A 25,778-nucleotide genomic window follows, 5' to 3' on the forward strand; every position below is an offset into this window, starting at 1 on the left:
GTACTACGTGCACGGCAGCCATTTTAGATATCATGGTCTCCCTGTCCACGATCGATCGCCAGCGCGCCCCTCTGACCCAGCAAGCATCCCCTGCGCACCCTGGCTCCCCCTTCCTCCTCCTTATGAGCATGACCCTTCTGCATGACCCTGTCCTTGGGAGTCACGCCAGCGCCTGACCAACACCTCCTCTCCTCCCATGAATGCCCCTCTGTCGACAAACCTCCCCTCTGCACTGGATTGTCCACGCAGCATGAATACCACTCCATTGATGGCCCCTCACCCCGTGTCCGACTGTCCACACAGGTCCGAGGCCATTGCCTAAGCCGGGAGATATCATTTACTGCCCCTTATTGTATGAGGTCGCTCTCCTTCAAAGGACCCTCTATTGATCCAGGCCTCCCCACCCCCCTGTGATATGATCAGGCGCACACATCCTAAGACTCGACGGAACACTCAGCTGCGTGATGACCCCCTCCTCTTATCAGCAGGTTGAGGACCTCCATTGTGAAGGTATATGGGGGTGGGATTGACACGAGGATTACGGGGATGTCTTTTTCCTTGCTTTACAAAGTTCTGATTGTAATAAAGAAAGGTCACATGCCATAAACCAGTGTATAAGAGGCCAGGCCTCCGAGAGGCTGTTAGAGCACCTCGAGACGATACCTTGTTGTCTGATCTGATGTGTTCTGCTCCGTCGGAATAAAAACTTCTGTTTCCTGCCTTCTGGTCTCCGGCGCCTGCCTCATTGCTTGGTAAATTTGAATGGTACAAGGGCGGTTAGCGCCGGGCAAATCTTGAGAAAGGTCCTAGCCCTACCTTTTTCCACAATTGGCGTCCCAAAGCGTGGGGCCCATCAGCGACACGTGGATCCAGTGGGAGAGGTCCCGATGACAGAGTGAACGACTGCAACGATCGGGAAGAGCTCGTGTCCGATAGACCCTCGTCTGACAGCCGATCATCCGACCTTCACTAGTTCTGAACAGACCTCTCTCGAGTGATCTATGGTCCTGACTGGGAACCATCAGGAGTGCCGCGAACATCACGAAGGAGAGAGGACGATCGGGCGCTGGATCCAGAGGACAGGAAACCGTCCATGCGGTCCGGGTAAGGTCGTGTAAACACGACGAACTGAGAAAAAATTGTTTTGTTTGGATAATACTAGTATTACGCTTTGTTGAAACCTCTGGAGATTCGCTGTCTGCAAACGGAGAAAACAACAGGCTCTCTCTTTGCAAACAGTGAAGGATAGGTAACGCAGACTTTTGTCCCCGTTGTAATCCGTCGTGCCTATCTTCCTCCCCCACTGTTTCCCGGACTGTCGTTCGTGGATTATTGTCTGGAGATTCTTTTTCCTGCAAACAGGGAAGAACAAGGTCTCTCTTTGCAGGGAGAGAAAGAGTAGGTAACGATAACTTTTCGTGCCCACTTATTCTCCCCACTGAATTGTTTTGATTGACCGATTGTTCGGTATTGGTTCGTTTGAGGTATTCACCGCCGGCAAACAACGGAGAATAGAAATATTCTGTCTAGTCTTTGCCCGCCGTGATAAGATAGGTAGTGCAGACTTTTGTCCCCGTTGTAATCCGTCATGCCTATCTTCTCCCCACTGGTTGGTAGCCTGTTTAGCCCGGACCGCTTATTAGAGATGAACCATCCAGCTCCACTGGAGGGCACCCCTAATAAGGACATGTTCACTAAGTATGGACTAGTCGCTATAGCTTACACTAAACTATGGCATAAATATACGAAAAAGAACCCTGAAAGTCAGTGGCCACTGATAGGTTCCTTTAATGAAAATAAAATAAAAACATTAGAAATAGCGCTCCAGAAGAATAAGACCACGCCCACTATGCTCGACAGTATCGGCATGTGGCGCAAAGAAACGGAACAACGAAAGAAAAGAGAAGAAGCAAAAATAGGGAAAGAATTACGAAAGGCAGCCCACCTGGCCGCAAAGCAACTAGAAGAGGAAATAAAAGAAAGAAAAGAAGCTACACAAAACAAAGAATCAGGGTCAACAGGCCAATGTCCTGTTAGGACCCCCTCTGCGCTCTACCCTGAACTGCCCTCCAAACAACGGGCAAACGATGAGTTACTGCTAGGTCCCCCAATCATCTACATGCCCCCTCCATATGCTCCCAGCCAACCAAACCTGCAAGCCCCGAGTGTGAGTGAAAGTGACCCTAGTGCTAGTGCACCGGCCCTCACGGCCTCCGCACCAGCCACATTAATAACTTCGTCAAACGACCCCGAGGCTAGCAAACAATCATCAGCCAGGCTAAGTAGGTTAAGCAAAGATGAGCGGGATGGGATCAACAAAATAGCAAAGACATTGGTAGACCGAAGGGAGAGCGAAGAATACACAATGAGCATATATAATTCACATACCGACAGCCACAGACGGCATTTCATCTTGCGATTCAGCTACCACACCCTGAACGCATATGAAGATAGGTATCAGAGTAAGGGTCCCGCTAAACTAACAACACTGTATAGGAAGATTGATGTTGGAGATGGGACCGAACGTGAGGCGACGGAGCTCTTCATGCAAATGCTTGAGGTCTTCCGCCACCTCGCGGAACAGAAACCAGAAGCCAAGGTTGCGGTCCCTGAAACAACCTCGGCAGAAGTAGCCAATACTATGATGCCTATCAGAGAAGCGGCTCCTTACTGGATCCCGCCACGGGGCCAGGGAACGAGCGATGATATTAATAATGAAAATGCAAAAGGGAGGGTTGTGTACAATTGGGTTTACCAACCATGGGACCGACAGGATATCCTAACCTTCAAACAAACCCTGCCCGATTTAAGAAAGAACCCGACGGCATTTTATACCGAATTAGGCACAGCCTTGGGTTCGACAATAATGACTTTAGCGGACATTGACTTGTTCTTTGGGTTATGCCTGCCAGCTGATGCGTGGAAGCAAATCCGGAAGGCTGACCACACGGATCTGTTTGGACATACCTGGGACCAACTCGGTAAACTAGATAGACAGCGAGAGCCGGGGAATAAACCAGTGAAAGACATACTGGAACTCCCAGACAAACTGGTCCAGAAGTTAAAAACACTGGTCCCGGACAGAAAAGTAGACTGGTCGATAGTCACGGCCTGTCGACAGAAACCCCAGGAAGATGTGTCAGAATACTTCTCCCGATTCGAGACAGTGTTCTCCGACTACAGTGGCCAAGACATGACCACCGCAACCGGACAGCACCTGTTCGTGCAAAACTATGTAAAGGGACTAACACAAGAAGTCTCCCAAAAACTGCAGACGAGTGAGAGTAGTTGGGGGGCCTCCAAACCCGCAGCTATCCTTCAGATGGCTCAGTATTACGAGCACCAAAAGAATGAGAATGATAGGGCGTCCGAGAAAAAGAAGAAAGATTTAAAGGAAAGGGTAATGATAGCCCAGATACAGGGTATAACGGTAGGACGGGAACACCAAAGGGGGAACTACCAATCAACCACCCCCAGAGATCTACCTCCTAGAGATCACACCCCAACATCCCACACTGGACGGAGAGACATTAGCAATGACCAATGCGCCTTCTGCAAAGGGCTCGGCCATTGGAAATCCCAGTGTCCGGTTTTGCTAGAAGTGAATAGAAATAGAGACTCCAGGGATGTGGCAGGTGGTCCGAGAAATAGAGTACAAGGACGAGGGAGCACCAACGACACCAGCAATGACAGATCAGGGAGACTGAACACATTTGACCGTCCCCGACAGAACCAATATCAGCTGTCCGAAGGTGAAAATGCCCCCAACTTTGCATAGGACTGCCAGGGGCAAGGGAGGGATCCAGTCGAGCTCTGTGTTGACCAGCAAGGTCCTTATGTCACCGCTAAGGTCCTGGGTACAGAGTCTCCATTCTTGGTAGACACTGGGGCGACACGTAGTGTGTTATCAAAACGACTGATTCCAAGGGCACCCTTGTCTGGCTCACACATAACGTCGATAGGTTTCGATGGAACGCCCTTCACTAACCCCCTGTCCGTACCTATTACCTTTGACCTAGAAAACAACACCACTGACGCGACATTTCTACTCTCCTCCAACTCCCCTGACGCCATTATGGGCATTGACTTACTGAAACATTTTCGAGCTACCATTAGGTGTTCCCCAGATGGAATACGAGTCATCCTGTACGACAACCCAGACATGCCCAGATCCCGTCCCCCACGACACATGTGCTCCATAACTGACGCTGACCTGTCCCTGCTTGACGCCCTGCCTCCGTACCTGTGGGCCAAAAATGACTCTGATGTGGGGCGAATGATGATTGATCCTATTCACATAACTGTACGACAGGACGCTATGCTCCCGAAACTCCCGCAATATCGGATATCGCCAGAAGGTGAGAAGGCACTGGTAGCGATCATTCAGTCTCTGGTAGATGCAGGAGTGGTTGAAGAGGTGGTTAGCAACGTCTGCAACAGCCCAATCCTACCTATTGTTAAGAAGCAAGGTGAAGGAGATGAGAAAGCGTACCGCTTCATCATCGACTTACGAGAGATTAACAAAGTGGTTGTACCCCAATATCCTGTGGTCTCTGATATCACCACCATTCTGACCCTCATCCCGTCCACTGCCACCACCTTCTCTGTTATCGACCTTAAAAACGCGTTTTTCTCTATCCCCATTCATCCAGACAGCCGTTATCTCTTCGGCTTCACTTTAAAATCCCGCTCGTACCGATTTTGTAGAGCTCCCCAGGGGTACACTGAAAGTCCCAGCATTTACAGCCAGGCCCTTAAAAGACAGCTGGATGCCTTCCAGCTACCAGAGGGAGTGGTGTTGATCCAATATGTCGATGATATCCTTCTGGCGGCCGACACCACCCCGCTTGCAACAACAGCCACCGTCCAACTCCTACACTTTCTTGCAGAAAATGGCCATAAAGTCTCCAAAAAGAAGTTACAGTTCTGTCAGCCACAGGTGACTTACCTAGGCCATCTTCTGTCCAAAGAAGGGAGGAAACTTACACCCGACCGAATCCAAACCATCCTAGACACCCCCATCCCAAAAACACAAAAGCAGGTCCGCTCCTTGGTTGGCCTAACCTCTTTTTGTAGACAGTGGTTGCCTAATTACAGCCTCATTGTGAAACCATTACTTGCCCTGCTGACCAAAGATGTCCCCTCCCCGCTTCCTTGGACCGCTGAGTGTCAAGCCTCCTTTAAGGAATTACGGGATGCACTCTGCTCAGCGCCTGTCCTAGGAACCCCGGATTACTCCAAACCCTTCTCCCTCTTCACCCACGAAAGGGAGGGATGCGCATTGTCTGTCCTAACTCAATCAATTGGTCCTAAGCAGCGCCCTTGTGCCTACTTCTCCGCCACTCTTGATCCTGTAGCCAGAGCTTTGCCTGCCTGCCTTCGAGCAGTAGCCGCCGCTGCTGTCTCTATCCGTCAGAGCGAGGGAATTGTACTTTCCAACTCCCTCACAGTGCTAGTACCCCATGCAGTCGACACCCTCTTGAACCAGACCAAGACCCAACACCTGACTAGCGCACGACTGACAGGGTACGAGTTGACTCTGCTTGCACCCCACATCACCCTAAAGAGATGCACGACTTTGAATCCTGCCACATTGTTACCCTTGCCTGAGAATGACCCCGACATTCCTCCCATCCACGACTGTGTGACCCTCACGGATGAACAAACTAGGAGTAGGGTTGACCTCCGAGACACTGCTTTTCCTGACCCCGATGGAGAGCTATGGGTAGACGGCTCATGCATCAAACTCCCAGATGGCACCACTTCAGCTGCCTATGCAGTAACGACAGCCCGAACAGTAGTTGAGACAGCCTGCATCACACAACGATCTGCCCAGGCAGCAGAGCTGATAGCCCTCACCCGAGCATGCATCATAGCCGCAGGGACCACCACGAACGTATATACGGACAGCCAGTATGCCTTCGGAGTGGTCCACCATTTTGGGCTCCTGTGGAGGGAGAGGGGATTCCTGACGTCCCACGGCACCCCGATCCTCCACGGAGATCTAGTCTCCGCTCTGATTGAAGCAGTTCTCCTCCCCAAACGATTAGCGGTGATAAAATGTCAGGCACACAAAAGGGTGACATACTTGGTCGGACAAGGGAACGCATTGGCCGACATCACTGCACGAACCACAGCTGAGAATAGGACGGTGACACGCATGTACATGACCAGGTCACAAGCAGAAACATGGAGTGACACAAGGATAATGATCAGAGACATACAGTCGGCCAGCACCCCTCACGAGCTGACTAAGTGGGCAAGGGTGGGTTTGAAGGATGAGGAGGGCTGCTGGCGAACGAAGGATGCAAGCAAATGGTTGCTACCCGACTCATACCTGATTCCCATACTGACAATGGCTCACTCCCTCGCACACATAGGATCTGCACCCATGATCGAACTCATTTCCAAAGTCTGGCATAACGACAAAATCCCTGACTCAGCCAGACGCCTAGTTCAGCAGTGCCTTATCTGTCTGCAACACAACCCCGGGAAAGGAACTGTAGTACCCCGGGGAGGGTTTGGGACCCCCAATCACCCCTTCGAGGTCCTTCAGATGGACTACATCCAACTAGAGAGATGCCAAAGCCTGAAGTATGTACTAGTCATTGTGTGTGCCTTCAGCAAATGGGTAGAAGCCGATCCGACCCGTGACAACACTGCCATGACTACTGCCAAAGTGCTACTGAAGGAATTCTTCCCTCGCTATGGCCTTTGTCGAATTTTATGGAGCGACAATGGCCCCCACTTCATAGCTGAGGTTATCCAATTAATCCTAAAGGGGTTAGGGGTGAAGCAACGATTTCATGCAGTCTTCCACCCCCAATCCGCCGGTCTAGTGGAACGCCATAATGCCACACTGAAGCTGAAACTGGCAAAAATAGTGGCCACCACTGGACTTAACTGGCCGGATGCCCTCCCACTGGCTTTGTTATCGATGCGCTCCACTCCCACCAAGCACCATTTGACCCCCTACGAGGTCGTGTTTGGGCGACCGATGAATCTCTGGACTGCTCCCAAACCGACCTCCATTCATGACGTCCCGGACGTCCTGCTGTCTGATTATTTGTGCAAGTTAACTAAAACGTTGTCTGTCATTCATCAACAGGTGCAGCAGGCCATCCCCGATGCTTCCAGGGGCCCCGGCCATGACATCCAACCGGGAGATTTCGTATTGATACGAAATTTCCAGCGAACCAAGAGTCTGGAACCTCGGTGGACGGGCCCCTGGCAAGTGCTGATCACCACCCGAACGGCACTCCGAGTGGAGGGGAAGAAGCACTGGCTGCACGCGCATCATTGCCGGAAGGTCTCTGCAAACCTGGCCACAACAGAAAACGTCAGCGCCCAAGAAGAGCTCCTGAGCAAAGACCGACCGATATTGGACTGTTATCCCGATACTGAGGCACTCGAACTTGCAAAATTCTCTGATCCCACTGTGCCATCCAGAGAAGGGTATTTCCTGCGTCGAAAGGAGGGAGTTTCGGCTAAGTAGGCCACGGACTAAGTTAAATCTCAGAACGGTGACCTAAACACAATCAAGGGTTGCCGGGAGAGAAGCTAAACGAAGTCTGTGGTCCTGCCCACTACCGAGCCCCTTGAAGGTGATGGAAGCGCCAGATAGGAAGATGATGGAAGCGCCAGATAAGAAGATGATGGAAGCAACAGGAAATACCCAGTATAGAAATCCAAAGACTGACAACCTGCACAAATCAAAGACAATCACACTCTTCATTGTCTTCCTCTTCTGCCTCCTCCTCATGACCTCCTTCTGGATTCTGGAGGAAAGCACACCGGCTCACGAGACATTGCTACCTACTGCACAGCCAACACCCCTGAAAGAGCATCACCTAATCTCTCTGTCGCCTCAGCTCCGAGAAAGGCGCAGGGAATTCTGGAACAATTCCTTCGTGCAACTGTTGCACAAACACAACCTTGCTGCGAATGCTACGAACTGTTGGATCTGCGGGTTGCTCCCGCATGCCACTGGACACTCCATCCCCTTCATCCCTTCACCCTTCTCAGTTCACGGCTCTTGCCTCGCCTGGTTGATCCTCATGCAAGAGAGCCACAAGGACAACGCCACCTCCAGCCGGACAGTGTCACACTTCTACTCTGGGTTCTGGCTGAACAAAACAGGAAAGACCCCTGCTGCCCTGTGTCCTGCGCTCGCAGGCGCCACCTTCATCAAAGACATTCCAGCCAAAGAACGAGTCGAAGTACAGGTGCTCCACAATCCAGCCAGAACCACCTTCACTCATCTGCAAAAACAAACTACCGCCACTCTGACTGTGGCCCTGTCTGTTATCAATGTCACAGGTCTCGTGTGTCTCGAAGGCCATGGAACGCAGCTGGTGGGTCACAGCGCCTGCCGAATCACCAGAACATTGGACTCAGCTGACCCCCCTTCCTTTGTTGCTTCTCCAAACATGTACTTTGTGTGTGGCACCAAAGCTTACACCTGGCTCCCAAAGGGTTGGGGGGTATCTGTTACATTGCCTTCGTCCTTCCACCCACATATGTAGCCCCTGCCAACCATCACCGGCAGAGGCGTGCAGACGACCTTGGACAAGCCGACTCCACCGGAGCACAGTTCCTGGATGCAGCAAAGGGACTTGTTCCTCTGTGGGGCCCAATGGCAAACAGCCGTGCTATCCGACACCTGACCCAGGCAGTAGAAACAACGATCAACATCACGGCTGGCATCCTCGCCAACAACACTGCGGAGCTTCAGGCGGTCCGCCTCGTGACCCTTCAAAATCGTCTTGTCCTAGACGTGGTCCTAGCCGACCGAGGAGGAGCATGCCGCATCATCGGATCCAGCTGCTGCACCTACGTGCCAGACAACTCGCCTTCAGTCTACAAAGCCATTGAGCACCTCCACAGACTTTCCTCAGAGGTTCACCAAGAACAGGAAGGATGGTCGCTTGGGAGCTGGTTTTGGGACACTTTGAAGGATTGGGGTTGGAAGTTGTTTTCCTTCGTGCTGATACCTGTTGTAATATTATGTGGGTGTTGCCTAGGTATCCAATGTCTGCCACCTTTGTGCGGCCTTGTTTCTAACTGTATGTGCCCAAAGACTTTGGACTTCCGAAATGAGCACATGAGCCCCCTCTATGAAGTAGAAATACGTGGCCTTATGGGGATAAATCCAAACTGACAAGTTGGCGAGACATGTTAAAAGGGAGGACTGTGGAATTTTAGTTTGCGATCTGAACATCATCTGCGCCAGCTTGTCACCTATGTACTACGTGCACGGCAGCCATTTTAGATATCATGGTCTCCCTGTCCACGATCGATCGCCAGCGCGCCCCTCTGACCCAGCAAGCATCCTCCGCGCACCCTGGCTCCCCCTTCCTCCTCCTTATGAGCATGACCCTTCTGCATGACCCTGTCCTTGGGAGTCACGCCAGCGCCTGACCAACACCTCCTCTCCTCCCATGAATGCCCCTCTGTCGACAAACCTCCCCTCTGCACTGGATTGTCCACGCAGCATGAATACCACTCCATTGATGGCCCCTCACCCCGTGTCCGACTGTCCACACAGGTCCGAGGCCATTGCCTAAGCCGGGAGATATCATTTACTGCCCCTTATTGTATGAGGTCGCTCTCCTTCAAAGGACCCTCTATTGATCCAGGCCTCCCCACCCCCCTGTGATATGATCAGGCGCACACATCCTAAGACTCGACGGAACACTCAGCTGCGTGATGACCCCCTCCTCTTATCAGCAGGTTGAGGACCTCCATTGTGAAGGTATATGGGGGTGGGATTGACACGAGGATTACGGGGATGTCTTTTTCCTTGCTTTACAAAGTTCTGATTGTAATAAAGAAAGGTCACATGCCATAAACCAGTGTATAAGAGGCCAGGCCTCCGAGAGGCTGTTAGAGCACCTCGAGACGATACCTTGTTGTCTGATCTGATGTGTTCTGCTCCGTCGGAATAAAAACTTCTGTTTCCTGCCTTCTGGTCTCCGGCGCCTGCCTCATTGCTTGGTAAATTTGAATGGTACAAGGGCGGTTAGCGCCGGGCAAATCTTGAGAAAGGTCCTAGCCCTACCTTTTTCCACACCGCAGCCACGCAAGTCATTTTTCACGTGTGGAGGCAGGCTCTGCGTAAGATGGGGTGGTGGAACGTACTTACCCAGGAAACCCCTCTCTGGCGAAATGGCAGGCTGCCCCAGTTGAATGCGTTGAGGGGCTTTCAGGGATGGGACGCCATAGGTATCTCTACCCTCGGAGATGTTATGTCAGGGTGCGCCCTTAAATCATTCACTAACCTGCAGGAGGAATTTGGGATGCCCCGCACCCAGTTCTTCCGCTACCTCCAGCTTCGTTACGCATTGGCTCCCCATCTGGTAGGCTTGGAGCAGCTCCCCGAGGTTAGCCCTCTGGAAGCCAAGATTTTTATGGGGGAATTGCCGGACAAGAAATTGTCGCGCATATACCAAACGCTGGTGCGCCACTGCTCATCGGATCTACTTGGCCTTAGGAGTGCATGGGAACGGGATGTTGGAGAGTTGGATGAGGAGGACTGGGTATAGGTCCTGAAAAGTCCGAGGGGGGCCGCCATATCCATGCGCCTGCGCCTGATTCAGTTCCGCTACATACATCGCACATACTATACCAGGCAGCGTTTGTGGAGGGCGGGCATGATAGCGTCCCCCGAGTGTCTCCGCTGTGGGGTAGAGGTGGGCACCCTGCTGCACACGGTCTGGGAATGCACAGCGCTGCAAGGGTTCTGGGATGGGATACATCGTTGCCTGGCAGAGGTTCTGGCCTGGGAGTTGCAGAGGGACCCCAAACTAGCTCTATTGCATGTCATGGCAGGGGTGGGGGGCAACTGCTACAAGCGTCACTTATTGTTACTAAGCCTCATGCTGGCGAAGCACGATATTGCCAGGGAGTGGAAGGCGCCTCGGGCCCCGTCACTTGCCGCCTGGAGAAATGGAATGGACTATTGTATGGGGCTGGAGCAGCCCGTATTTGTGGCCAGGGGGTGTCCTAGAAAGCACTTCAAAATCTGGAAGAGGTGGGCAGACTACCGGGGGCTGGACCTGGACCCGCAACATGAGGAGGCCACCCTCCCAACCCTCTGACTGATTGGACTGTGAAAAGATACTGTTGGTGCGTACTACACATGGCGAGCGATCTATTACTGTATTATGGTTAAGAGGAGCGAGCAGCTACGCAAAGGGGGGGGACTGTTGGGGGGAGGGGGGAGGTGTTTAATCCTATTGTTACTGACATTCTGAATGGGGGAGTTTCCCTGTTCCTAATACATATTGTAGAAGATGATGCAGATTAATTGATGATGGCAGTAGACTCTGGATGACGGGGCTTTGCATATTATGTGTGTTTCAACAATAAAATGTGTCTTCAAAAAAAAAAAAGAACTCTCCCAGTAACAAGACATTCGTGGTCTTAAGAACATAAGGGGAGATAAGGTCGCAAACTTGATCCCAAATTCAGACACATCCCCGGAGGCCTCTATGACATATAATCCCTTTTTTATATATCATCTATTTTTATATTCTGTTTAGAAGGTATCTTTATATTGTTGTTTGAATTTTTCTTGTAAATATGATGATATAGCCAGAATTATCATTTTAATGTTAAGGTTGTCCAAAAACAAATTGAAGTCTCAACAAGACCAATATACTCCTAAACTCACTAGGAAGAGAGTTCAGACAAACAATATAAACACATGTCAGGGTCAGAAGGTTTAGACTTCACACAAACAAACCAATATAATTGGGAGCCAAGCACTGCTCTCTGCCACAGCATGCATGGAGCTTTCTAAAGTGCAAATTCTGTAAATTAATCATTTAGTTCTGCATTTTCTTGGCTACAATGAAACTTTAAAATGTGCATTTTTGGTTTCCCTCATCACTTATATTTTAGCAGTTTCAGTTATTTTTGTAGATGACATACATGTTTAGTGGGGTTGATTCCCAAAGTGTCTTTATACAAATATATTATGTATGTAGTGCAACACGTATGTATATGTGTGGGTGTTTGAGTGCAACATTTGCAACAATTAGCATTAATAGTTAAAAATAGATGAAAATTCATCTTTAAAAAACACAATAAAAATCTATTCCATTTTATTGCAATGCTCGTAAAATACATGTAAATGGGAAGCAGGTAACGACTACTAAATTCAATTTATAAGAGCTGCCTGAATAAGTGTCATGTGTAATCTTGCAAGTTCCCACCTAACATTTGAGTTAGATTGATGAAGGTATCATATTAAAAGTTTTATCACTCCAAGATTGAGCAGTGACTCTTTTTGTACTTTTTGACAGGCTAAAATGGCACTCCTCCTTCATTATCGACCTCCTGAGTGCTAGACAAGCATTTAGGGAGGAGATTGGCAAAGAGTGTTTCAGTGATTTTACAACCATTATCATAAAAAACAAAAACTGCACACATCAGTCAAACAATTAACCTAGGGCCATATGTATGAAGACAATTTGCGATTGCAAACGCTGAAATTTGCAGAATTTCAGCGTTTGCAATCGCAAATTATTAGTTGGCAATGTTTCGCATTAAAACCCGCTCGCAAAATAGGGATTTGCTAATTTTGCAATTCCCTATTTTGCGAGTGTATTTAAGGAATCGCAAATTGCGAACCCATAAATGTAATGTAAGAAGCACAAAAGAAAGTGCGATTTGGCCTTAAGGAATCGCAAATTACCACCAACTTCAAGTTGGTGGTAAATTGCGATTTCACTATTTTGCATTTTTTAAAGTGTCATGTGGCATGTATGTGTGCCACATTTCAAGGGTGCAAGAGGGTGTCCTTTGACACCCTTGAAATTACATTCTCAATTTGCGATTCTCTAATTGCTAATCGCAAATTGAGAATGCCTTCCCATTCATTCCTATGCATTTTTTAAAGGGGCATGTATGTGTGCCACATGTGCAAACATGCACATTTCAAGGGTGCAACAGGGTGTCCTTTGGCACCCTTGAAATTACATTCTCAATTTGCGATTCTCTAATTGCTAATCGCAGATTGAGAATGCCTTCCCATTCATTCCTACGAGCCTCCTAGCCCATAGGAATGAATGGGAAGATATTCCTTATTTGCGAATGTGGGATTCGCAAAATCATTAGCAAATTCCACATTAATTGCATTTTGCGAATCTCAAATAGCGATTCTCTAAAAATCGCTATTTGAGAATCGCAAATGTATCCTTTGATATATATGACCCTTAGTCACTATTTCCCGCTCTACCATGTACTGATTTAACCTTGACAGTTTTTCTTTAGCCTATAACCTTTGGCTCTTTGGGGAGGGTAGATGTGTTAATTATTTATGGAACGTGGTAAAGGCAGGGGCAAACCAAATGGAGATAGAAACATGTTCAGGAACCTTTAGACTGCAAATGAGACTATGAGCCAGATGTACGACCATTGATGTTTGCAACTCTCCTATTGCATTAAACTGTGAGCCGCAATTTGCGATTTGCAAACATCAATGTACAACAGTGTCAGAGACACTGTTTGTGATTCCTAATGGGGCGCAAATTACATGCTTCATGGATATTAATGAGGCTGTCGTAATTTGCGACCCTCTTGGGAATGGCTGGCACTCCCAGGGATGGGATACATCTTTACCAGCAAAATGATTTAGTAGCAGCATCTTTCCCGTTGGCCTGAAGCAATCAGTGGTTATGAAAGGTTTTTTTGCCTATATGTAATGTATGTATGTATGTATGGCGTATTTCTATAGCATCAACGTAGCCAAAACGTAGCGGACCGCTGTATAGGTCAATGGTGATGATAGGAAAAGTGTTGGGCAGTCCTAATAAACACATGGATCTTGTTCTATTCTGTGTCCAACAGCTCTTGATTCCAAGGGTACGTTCTTCTGTACACTGATAATTTCACTCCAGAATTGACACTCACCCATCTTATCTGATATTTTCAAGTGCGTTCTCTGTGTATTCTACTGTTACTGATACTTTCACAACTCCTTTGTAAGTTGCTTATCTTGTTCACTGTGAATGGGTGCTGTTCTGTGGTATTAGCACTCTGTGTGTATTCCGCCATATACGTGATTCGTCCATTTTGCTCAATGTGTCAGGGTGTAAGTCTGTAGTAGTCAATTCAGAATTTGTGTATTTTACAGCATTTTAATACTAGTTTTATTCCAAATTTGTTCAGTGTGTATATTTGTGCAACTCTATGGTAGCCAGCAATGTCTGTGTACATTCTACCACTAAATATATCACTCAATATGAGTCCCTTCTTCAATGTTTATAGGTATCACTCACTTGCATCCTATACTGACCAGTGTTTTATAAAATACACTAATAAATGTATTCCATATTTGTCCTGCATCCATCTCGCCCAATGTGTGTGGGTACCGCTCTGTAGTAACAAACATTGTCTATGAATATTCTACTGTATACTAACAGTACTACTCCAGGTTGCTTCCTCATTCATTGTATTCAGTGTGTCAGCGCCAACATGTGGGAACTATGTATATTACACAGTACACTAATAGTTCTATTCCAGATGTGTCTGTTATCCATCGTGTTCAATGTGTGTGGGTGCCCTCTGTTGTAGCCAGCATTGCTCGTGTATATTGTACTGTACATGTATGCATTACACCAGGTTTGTCCCTCATCCATTTGGAGTGGGTGTAACTTGGAAAGGACTGTTTATTTTACTGTACCCCAAAGGTTTTATTCTAGGTATGTCTCTCATCCATTTTGCTCAACGTGTCTGGCTCCTGCTTTATTTCTGGGTCCTACTCTATTATAGTCAATATTATCTGGGTGCATTCCTCTTCTTTCCACTGATGACAGTGAACAGCAGCTGTGGCAGTTCATGAAACACAGTAAAAGTTGATGCGGCTTGTGTTTGGCATCTGTCCCTTCAGAATTAAATTAAGAATGCAGGAAAAAGTAACTTGAAATGTCTGCTCATGTTATCCCTATTGAAAATGAGCAGAGTCGATCTTGAGATTTGATCCCTCTTGATTGACGTCATATACTAGGCATTTAATATGTGTCATAAAACTTTGGGGATGAAATTGTCACATGAGTAATTCCATAATTACCTGCAGTCTCCGGTACTTTAACGAGGAGAAAATGCGATATCATCTGATTACCCACGTATTATTTTACAATATTTGAGGACATTCAGTCTAACTGTTACTCATACACTCACTTAATAGGGATTCTTGTTTGTTCAAAAAACGCTCTTCCTGAATGTACGAGCAAAAAGAGCGTATGGTTTCACTGAAATTCATATTTTTTCGTTGAAAAGCAAAGAAAAGTTCTGTAGGTATTTTACGGAGCTGGTGTGATACTGCCTCCGTTTTATTTGTATTTATATTTATTATTAGATCAATACATTTTATCAACGGGTGCATCTCTGTCACATTTATTTACTGAACACACCAGGCTTGGGGTAGACTTAAGGGGGCAGGTTTACTAACTTTTCAAGCGTCCTCAACTGCGTGAAAGGGACAGAGCAGACAGGAACATGTCTACTGAGATATGGTGCGGTCTTTCTCCCTCTCTCTGCACTGGATCACTTTAGGCTGCCATGCAGCAACTAATACACCATTGTAACAACGTGCAAGGGTTTGTGCATTCTGTCGAGTATAGGTTGTTACCGGAAGGGGACCATTCCAGTACAAATACCATGCTTTAATACTTTGCCCGTGAGCTGTACAGGGTAGCTCACATGTAAAGTTGCAAACATTTGGATAGTTTTAAAACTAGCTCCACTGGCATGCCTACCACAAGGAGGCAAATATTTTTTATTTATTTTTTTTTCAAAATAATTGTATTCGGTTTTTTTTCCTTTGACAAAGTACAAAAATACATATAACAGTTGACAGTATTCGCTGGCGACACGCTTGTGCTTTCTTCCTTTGTGTCACGGTGCATATCCTTGTCTACCAATGTTAGAAGATCTGGATTTGCATCAAAACCCATGGGTCCATAGGAATGCCCAAATATCACCCAAGGAACACCCAATTTGAAGCAAAGTAATGCAAAGTAGCAAATAGCACTACTTTGTGTTATTTTGGTCAACTTTCAATCACATACCCTGATTTGCGTTGGAGAGTAAATACCACCACAGCACTTTGTGCCAGGTTTGTGTTAGACAAGTAACTCAAACCAGGTGCAACGTATCAGTAAATATTGACTGTTGTCCAAAGCATTGTGAGATCAAAGGCAACTCAAAGGAGCATAACATCTGTATTAACATTATTTCACTGTTGTGTCATGCCTCCACTGTCAGATGAATCTGTAGAATGTGCAATGTCTTCTATGTCCTGCATCTCATCATACATTGTGTTTCATTTTGTAGAAGAAGAGAAAGCAGAGTTCGCGCAACGATGATGACGAGGATGCAATCAGTGTCTGCAGCCTTGATCCAAGTGATGTAAGTGATATGTCTGCTGGTGTACCGTGGGGGTGTTGTGGTGGATAGACGATTCTGGCACTGCGTCTTCTCTCCTGCATATTACAGTACATGTTCTTCTCAATTATACTTATCGGAATATTGAACGCATTTGCGGTGTAATTTCGAGCATGTTGGATCTGTTTTATTCCTGTGCATGGCATTACGGTATTGTAAACTAATGGTTCAAATGTGTAGGGATCTTTGCAAGAGCATCCTCACATTAAAATTGTTGGATATCTATCACACATGTATGAAGCATACATTTTCGAGAAAGCATATAATGTTTATTGTTTGAAAGAGAAGCACAGTAAATGTACTACTTAGGATTAATGCACTTAGTGAGCGAGGAGTAGTTACATCTGAAGCCTCTACTTTGGATTAATGTACTTAGTGAGCCAGAGAGTAGTTACGTCTGAAGATATCTCTTTCTAGTGTTGAAGCGGATGAACTATCCCTTCTTTTCACCTACCATATTTTCTGGTGTATAAGACAACTTTTTAACCCTTAAAAATCTTTTCAAAAGTTGTGGGTCGTCTTATATGCCGGGGTCATTTTATAATGAAGCGAATATAGCCCAAACCCTATATTTTAAAAGGAAAAGTAGGGGGTCGTCTTATACGCCCAGTAGTCTTATACGCCAGAAAATAGGTACTTTGTTGATCAGATGAAAGAATCACTCCCTGTACATTAAAGTAAGGGCAGGGGGTGTGTCAAAGGATGTTCGAGGGGCTTTCCATGCAAATGTGGTACAACTCCTATATTACCCTTAGGAATGATATAGAGTGTTAATTCATCCATCATGGTTATCAACACATCTGAGTTACACCTGAAAGGTCAAGCATAGTAAAGTGCACCAATGACACTGGCCAGATGATGGGTGTGTTGGAAGAAGAGACATGTGGGAGAAGCTTGTTAAAATGGAACACATAAGGAAATCAAAAGTTTGCACGCTATGAAATGGCTAGAAAATTCACACAGTGTTGGGAAAAGAGTTGCATATGAGTTTGTGGAAACCATTCACTTACAACTGGGTCTTTAGAAATGTGTATGTTATACCTGTGAAAGTTAGCAGGTCTTCATACTAAGCCATAGGTTGGACTTACATCTACCTATTGCATCAAACATGCAACTGTGACATTTCCTTAATTCAGGGCAAAGAGGCAAGAGAGGAGGGGAATTCAAGGTCGAAAAAAGAGTTTGCATGAGTAGCACATCGCTTGTGACACTAGTTCACATTAGCACATTTGAAATATCCTCGCATTCATTTACAGTTTTGGTTTAGTTATATATGGCCCTTTCTAGTTGGACATATGTCAGCATTCAAATGTGTTGGGAGTCATTAAGAGATCCTGAAATGTTCCATCTGGCAGTACACTCTCCTGTTATTTTACAACTTTAGTCAATGTTTCAGTATGTTAAGGGGTAACTCATATTTAATTAAAACAAAGCCTCCACTATCAAGCTACTGCACCTCCTGGACACAGGAATCATTGCTTGCAAATGTTTCTTAAAGTTTTCAGTTGCTTTGTGAGAGAATGATATAAATGTTGCCTAAAAAGTCAAAGCTCAATTGACAATGTTCACATGCTCCTTGTAACATATAGTGAAAACCCTTTAAGAAGAGCTGAGAATATTCCTTGGACACTAAACACTTGAGTATTTTTTAAAACCCTTCAAAACTTCTGCCTGGAAAGTAAGAGATTGGCTACCAAACTACATCCTCAGCTGCCAAGAGAAACCAGGACATTTGTATCACTTCGCGCCAGTCCTTGCCTTTTTGTATCAGCAACACTCTGCATTCTGGGATTACTGAGCCCACATTTACTATGTGAAAAGCAAAACTACAAGTCACAGCGTACAACATGATTTAGGTTGAAAAGGTGAGACTGGATTAAGGTGTCACTCAATGCATGGGGCCACTTGGCAGCTGTGACCATCTTTCAAATAACGACAAGGCTTAATATAAAAAGATTAATGAATTGACTGGGAAGTAAATGGATTAAAAATATCAATCAATTGACTGAAATGTAAATTGATCAATGGAAAATCATCTTACTATATGGATAGTCTCTGAAAGGACACATATAATACAATAAATTGGCACCTGTGATTTTCACATGGTTTGCAGAAGTAAAGGTCTACAAATATAATCAATAAACAGGCCCTAGGTATGAAGAACTCAAAATATCCGTTGTTGCTTCACAATAAATCATCAAATTTGGATTTTCCTATGCAATTCTGGTACTTATAGTTGTTCAATTCTGTTGGCAACAGTTAAACATACATCTGAATACAACGGAAAAATCAGGAGGAGCTCACCAAAACTGGCGTGAAGCGTGTTCTCTAAATTATATAGTTTTTATAAATATATCAAGATTTGCTTTTGCTTGAAACATTTATATTTTCACTTTCCTAATGAAATAAGTGACTAACCTTGAAAAAAGAAAATACGCTTTGATCTGATAGAGGCTACCATTAACACCTTAGCTGCGTGTAAACATCCCTCCCCAGTGCTGCGCTGTCCATTGGAACCAGTGCTGAATGGACGTCCAATGGTCGTGCGCAGCACTGGGGAGGTAGCGCTGCTGACGACCGTTGCCCGTCAGCAGCACTTAAGGTGTTAAAGACCTCAACATGCATTGTGCAGTTGACGCTTGTCCCATGTTAGGCTTGAGTTATTCATCCAGTCATATTTTTTTTCAATGTTCTTTGGAGCCGGTAGTTTAAATATTCTCATTTTCAACTCAAAACTGCATAGCCCTGAATGAAACAGTATCAAGACTGGGGACTTTAGCATTGCAGACCTTTTCTGCTTCTGACAAAGTGTCACAATTTAACACTGCATCACATTGAGGATAAATCAAACCATTGCTCTAACCTAGCGACTTCTGCCATGCAATACAAGTCTTAGTGCTAACCAGAATAGACTATGGGAATTCTATGCTGGTCATCAAACCAGTTTCATCTGTAGCCCAATCAAGCTTGTTCTTCGCTCAGTAGCAAGGCTTATATCCGAAATGATTAAATTCGGTAACCTATGATCACCTATTTTAAAAGATCTCCATTGGCTCCCTCTAAATCCAAGAATAAAGTTCAAACCAGCTTGCATCATTTCTAAAGTATTAATCCTGCAGTCAACATAGTACCTCTACTCCTCCTTCAAGTTATCAGGTGCCAACAAGAACCTAAAAAACCTTAAATACATTAGTCTGGAAACGAAAATTTTCATAACTCTTTATGTGGCAAACCAGGCTTTCCCTGTGGTCCAAAACCCATCAATTTTAGCTTTACCTTGATTTTACTTACTACCTTTTGATCTAATTCACCCAGTTGGCCATTGTTGTCTTTCTTGTGCCGCTATCTCTACAGCTATATTTCTCTTCCCCTGTAATTTTGTCTGTTACTGACATCCCCTGAATCTTACCTGTCTGCTCACCCCCTCTTACTCTGTCTCTATCTTGTACCCCTCATGATACCGTTCTCTCAGTTTTGCATGCTTTATTTCTACTACTACTGCTGTATGCTATTTCTTGAAGCCACCAGTGTACATCTTAATCCTTCTCAACTCTAGCTAGCAAATTTATGACTTGGTTCTAATACACAAGTTGAGTTGAAGTAATGTTTAGGACTGTTGCTTTGTTCATGGTTAGGAATACCTTGCATCAGACTTAAATCACAGTAGTGCAGTATAAAACTGCAAAAATAAATTAGATGAACACTGCAAACCTAAGTATATCACCAATCGAAATACAGAATGGCTTCTATGAGTTTTCTAAGTAATCCTGCTTCTCAAAAATAAATACTTTCCATGCTTTTATTGATGAACCGAGCATGCACTAACTAGAGTGAATGTAACCATTCCTGAGAAACAAAACGTATTACCCTTAAAAGATACAAGCTGCAATTGGTTGGTGAATCAATGCATGGAAGCATCTGCCTAAATTCACATTTTAAGACGCATTTCACTATTGTGGTATATAGAGTATCATTATAAAACATAGTTTATTAAAAAATAATAGGAATAACCAAACGTTTAAATACAACTTGAACACCATCAGTAGTAAGGAAGGATTGAAGGCGATAACTAATACTGACTGTCATAGCTAAGTGAAGAAAAAACATTGCTACCTGCCCAGTTCTTTTTGGTTTCCCAACAGATATGGGTTTTATAAATTTACAATAATGTATCCGTAAAAAAGGCAAACAAATTAAAGGTGCAATAGACCTTGTAAACTGCTTATGCAGAGAGGACAGTAGTATATTTTCCATGCATCCTGTCCCATCCACTTCTGCAGTCATTAACCAAAGGAAGCTCGCCAGAATAAAACTTTGAGCATTAACGGCTACCTCTAAATTAACTCTGAAAGGTTATGGTGTAGGTACTGGTCAGGGAGATCCTGTATATCTTTATTTTGGATGTATGACGTTACAACACATACTTTTACCACGCATACCATTACAACGCGGTATTTACAACGAATACCGTTACAACGCATAGCGCTTAGATGTGCTGGATAGTGGTAAGTATAATTTTATATTCCAACTCCAGTCCCCGTGGACACTAGGGAAGGTGTTGGATATAAAATTATACTTATTCCCTATCCTAGAGCGCCCCCCAGCGCAATGCGTTGTAATGGTATGCGTGGTAATGCCTGCGTTGTAATGGTAGTGCGTTGTAAAAACTTCGTTGTAACAGTTGTATACCCTTTATTTTCCTAGTCATTCATCAAAGTCATATTTATACACGAAAGCTCCTGTAAGTTTGTGAGATTACTACTTAAGTATTTAATCAATGGACAGTGGCAAGCCGGGACCCACTTCTTCCCAAAGCGAAGCCAGATACTTAACTATTACCCATAATCGTTGAGTTTAAAGTGTTATGTCCTATGCATGGCAGAGTCCCCTGCACTTTATTGATAATAACTTAACAGTTCATTCATCTGGCTATCAAATACAAAGTAAGTGTCTATCTTTTTTATTTACCACATGGAAGGGTAGGATGTATGACGTTACAACGCATGCTTTTACCACGCATGCCTTTACAACGCAGTTTTTACAACGCATGGCTTTACAACGCATAGTGCTTTGGGGCGCTGGATAGTGAATAGTTTAATTTACTATTCCAACTCCAGTCCCCGTGGATAGTAGGGAAGGTGTTGGATAGTAAATGAAACCTATTCCCTATCCTAGAGCGCCCCCCAGCGCAATGCGTTGTAATGGTTTGCGTTGTAAAAGTTGCGTCGTAAAGGCACTGCGTGGTAAAAGTTGTGTTGTAAAGGATGTTTCCCGGAAGGGTACTGTGCAAGAACCAATATCACCCCTTCTCTTGCTACAGTATCGTGGCACTCTTTTTCGTCTGTCTTTGTTCACTTGTCAAATAACTCTTTTATGCCAAAAGACCTTTCAGAGGTAATTGGCCTTTTGGTCAGTGTCCCAATTGTCCATGCCTCAGCAGGCCATGCAGGAAGTGGTCCAAAGCTGAAGTAAATTTTATATCTTGTGTTGGAAGGAAGGTGAAACAATCGCATGACCTCGGCAATCAATTCGAAATCACATTCCAATACCTGGTCTCCCCACTTCCTAACAGACTTGCTGAGTATCTGAAGACTAGTATGGTTCTTAGTCTATGGTTCATTTTAGCTTTCATGCACTCAACACATCAGTGGGTTCTAGCATGCAATTAAGAGGCTTTGTGCCCAATCTTTGGAGACAGATTTTGTGCCCTCTCAGAGAATAACTTGTGAAATTAAATGCTTCTAGCAAATTCCTGCCTTTTACCGGTGGTGAAGCAGGGGGGGCGACCGCCACAGGCGGCATGAGTTTTGGGGGCAGCTGCATCCCCCGCTCTTACTTGCAGCCATTGCAAGAATCGCCAGCAACCCCTCCTCAGCCCCCGCTCTTAAATTCGGCTGCCAAGGGCAGAAAACACGGGGACTGCCACATGCGGCACAAGGCCTATCTGCGCCACTGCCTTTAACACCACTTCAAATACCTCAAAAGCATGTCATCCTTCCATCTCTTTTAAACCCTTCTTACACCTCTGGATCCCAGATATGAGATCCTGGCTGATCAAGCCAGAAGCACAACATTTGTTTCGTTGGAACGGATAATGGCCCCTGCCTCATTACCCCCGGAGATCTCCCCATTCCTTTGTCGTATGCAATCTTCCCACATTATCTCCTGTCACCACCACTACCATCACCATGCTACCTGATCCCATACCTGAACATTTCTAGATTAAGGAGTAGAATCAGTTCCGCTTTTTAGTAACGTAGAATTGTTATTAATGAGAACAAAATGACAATGTTTATGTGGCAATTGCAAAGTCAGACACCATTTTATTACACACTACTCCACCCTGCAATTGCTTAATTTTGGAAATATAAATACCATAATAATTTAAGAAGCTTAAGATGTATATTTAAATTACTACACAGCTTTTGCATATTTAATAAAATGCAAGAAAACATACGTTTGCATTGCACTGTTTTCTAATTGCATTGATAAATGACTTTATACTCATGAATCGGTGGTGAATGCAAAATATCTATGTACATATTCATCTCTTTTAAGAAATAGGGTTATTGGTTGAGGGGAGTGGAAGCCCAACTCAGGCAACAACCACAATCTTTGTTAGGGTGAACCACACAAGTCATTAAATTAACCTGTGCTTAACCCTCTGGTAGCTTGGCAGAAAAGGAGTCAGGCTTAACTTAGAGGGAATGTGTAAAATATTTATGCAGCACACAAACAATGATAACGTGAAAACACAACACAAGAAAAATCCCAAGCCAATTTAGAAAAAGAGAGTACATATTAGTAAATAAAATTATCCCAGAAAGATAAAAATCAAATCAGTAAAGATGGAGATATTCCGTTTTAAACCTTTTAGTAAAAATAGCACCCAAAAGCTCAAAGCATCAATCGCAGCCATCTGGTTGTGCTAGTTTGGAGGAATGCTACAAGTTCAAGCTGACTGCTATGGAGAATGGATCAGGTACAGGGATCAGGTTAGTTCCAATGAAAAGTTACCTTGAATAGTCCGGCACTAAGATTTTAGTTTGTGGTAAAGGAGGTCACGATGAGCAGGTACAGCATATCTTTTAGAGCCAAAGTCAGGCATAGCGTGGTTGTAGACAGTCGTCACAGTAGAGCAAAGAGCTGGTTGGGCATCATGGATGGTCGATGCTGAAGCTTTCAGTTGGCGGTCACCGCAGGCTGTTGTTGCTGTAGCGCGAAGTGCAGTTCTCATTTTGCCAGTCATCTCGGGCAGTTGCTGTAGCGCAAAAAGCAGGTTTGACCGGAGCTTTACATTGGTGGTCATCACAGGCACTCGAGTTTTCACGTGAACTGGCCTGTTTGCTGTCACGTAGAGCAGGGACTTGAGGATTTTCCCTTTAGTCTTTACAGGAGGTCAAACTGATGGCAGCCAAGAGTTTTCCTTCCAGATAGTCACTTTTTGTCACTATCTGGAAGGAAAACACAAATTTCAACAGCAAAGCCATTCACAGTCATGTGACCCAGGACACTGTTAGATGGCACAGATGATCAGGACAAGAAAATATTGACTTTTTAAAAGTGGAATTTTCACACCTCTAGCTACTCCCAATCCAAACTTTTCACTTATTAAATGTAATAAAGTAACCCAGATTTAATCAATGGGAGAGATAGGCCTTGCAAGAGTGAAAAACGGCTTTAGGTGTTTTTCACTGTTCGGACATGTAAAACTTAAACACACATATCCTAATTTTTAAACACAATGCACCCAGGCCAATGAGGTGATTTATAAGTATTAAAAAGGAAGGTTTAGGCCTGGCAAAAGGCTTATTCTACCCAGTTAAATTTGCAGTTTAAAACTGCACTACATTCTGTAGAGGCAGATCTGACAGTGGCGGCCGGCACCGAACGGGGGTGGCGCGGCGAGGTGTAAGAAAAAAAAATAACATACCTTAGCGCCGCCGCGTTAGGACTCCGTCACACAGGAACCAGGAAGCACCCAGGCTCCCACGGCAAAACACAACGCTGCAATGCAGCATTGTGATTGGTAAGCACCCAGGCTTCCCTGACCAATCACAGCACTGCAACACAGCATTGTGATTGGTCTCAGAAGGGGCCTGGGCATGTTCTCCACGAAGGATATAATGCAGCCTGTATGAGAACATGTGAAGTGTGCATGACTGTTTGGTGGCTAAACAGTCTTGCGCACTTGGAGTTGGCAAATTACTCCTCCCCTGCACTGCTCTGAGAGCAGAGCAGCCCCGCGCACCCGCCGCCCGCAAACAGCACGGAAACATAAAATGATAATAATTTTGAATTATTATCATTTTATGTTTCCTTTATTGACACTGCTTAAAAGCAGTGCGGTGACACGCCTCCACCTTAGCGGAGGAGCCGCCACTGAGGCCTGAGACATTTAAAATGCTACTTTAGTGGGTGGCATAATGAGCGCTACAAGCCCACTTGTAGCATTTCATTTACCGGACCTGGGTAAATGTAGTACCATATACTAGGGGCCTACAAGTCAATTAAATGAACCAATCAGGTGAAGGCAAATGTTACCATGTGTTAGGGAGAAAGCATAAGCACTTTAGCACTGGTTACCAGGACAAAAGGGCACAGAGTCCTAAGGACAACAAAAACGGGTTTATCAACAGAGGGCAAAAGCTGGGGGGTGGTTTATCATCTCTGTTCTTAGCTTTGTTGTAAAGATGCGGTGTTTTGTGAGGAGGATTATGAGGCTGTGCTCTTTTGGTGTTCCCCACAAACAGGTTTAGCTGTCTGTTGTCAAAGACCTGTTGTCCACAATATAATACAGAGAGTGTGTTTAGGGTCAACCCCTTTCTCATGTTTTGGTTGCTTTCTCAATTCCCCCCTGCCTGTTCAGTGGCGGTCCTCCCTATGCTTGTGTTTGCCCGGGCTCTGGGGCTTAACTTTTTGTATCAATTCAGAATGGAAGACTTCTATCCTTAACCTGCTAATTAAGAAACAGTCTGCCAAGGTCCCGCCAAGTCAAAGCGCGCACCAGCACATTGAGTCACACTTTTAAATCTATAGGTGGACTCATGGGCGTCTGCAGAAATGTTTCCAGGGGGGGGGGCAAAATCAGCACTCGCCTTCCAGGGGGGGGCAACATTGTAACTTCCTCACTCGCCTTCTTGGCACGTTTAATGCAGACGGCCCATTGTCATTCTTTATGTGATGATCAGCAGCAGACAGAATGACAATGGGCCTGTCCACAGTCCGCTCGAGGTCGGGGAGGGGCTGCTGCAGCCTCTAGAGTTCACAGTACTGCGAGAGGCCCCAAGTGAGAGAACATTTAAACTCCTGGGGCTTCTCGCAGG

At 45.3% G+C, this 25,778-nt stretch overlaps 1 protein-coding gene across 2 annotated transcripts in view; it reads left to right on the plus strand.

The window, feature by feature from the left end:
* Positions 1 to 25,778, plus strand: part of ARHGEF3 (Rho guanine nucleotide exchange factor 3) — an 834,543-nt gene that overhangs the window by 436,054 nt on the left and 372,711 nt on the right. For both annotated transcript variants that reach the window (XM_086939120.1, XM_086939121.1), the window contains one exon: positions 16,342 to 16,416. In XM_086939120.1, the coding sequence (XP_086795246.1) occupies positions 16,342 to 16,416 (75 nt within the window). The remainder of the gene's footprint in view (positions 1 to 16,341; positions 16,417 to 25,778) is intronic.

Source organism: Lissotriton vulgaris, chromosome 9 (genome assembly GCF_964263255.1).
Source record: "Lissotriton vulgaris chromosome 9, aLisVul1.2, whole genome shotgun sequence".
Lineage (NCBI taxonomy): Eukaryota > Metazoa > Chordata > Amphibia > Caudata > Salamandridae > Lissotriton > Lissotriton vulgaris.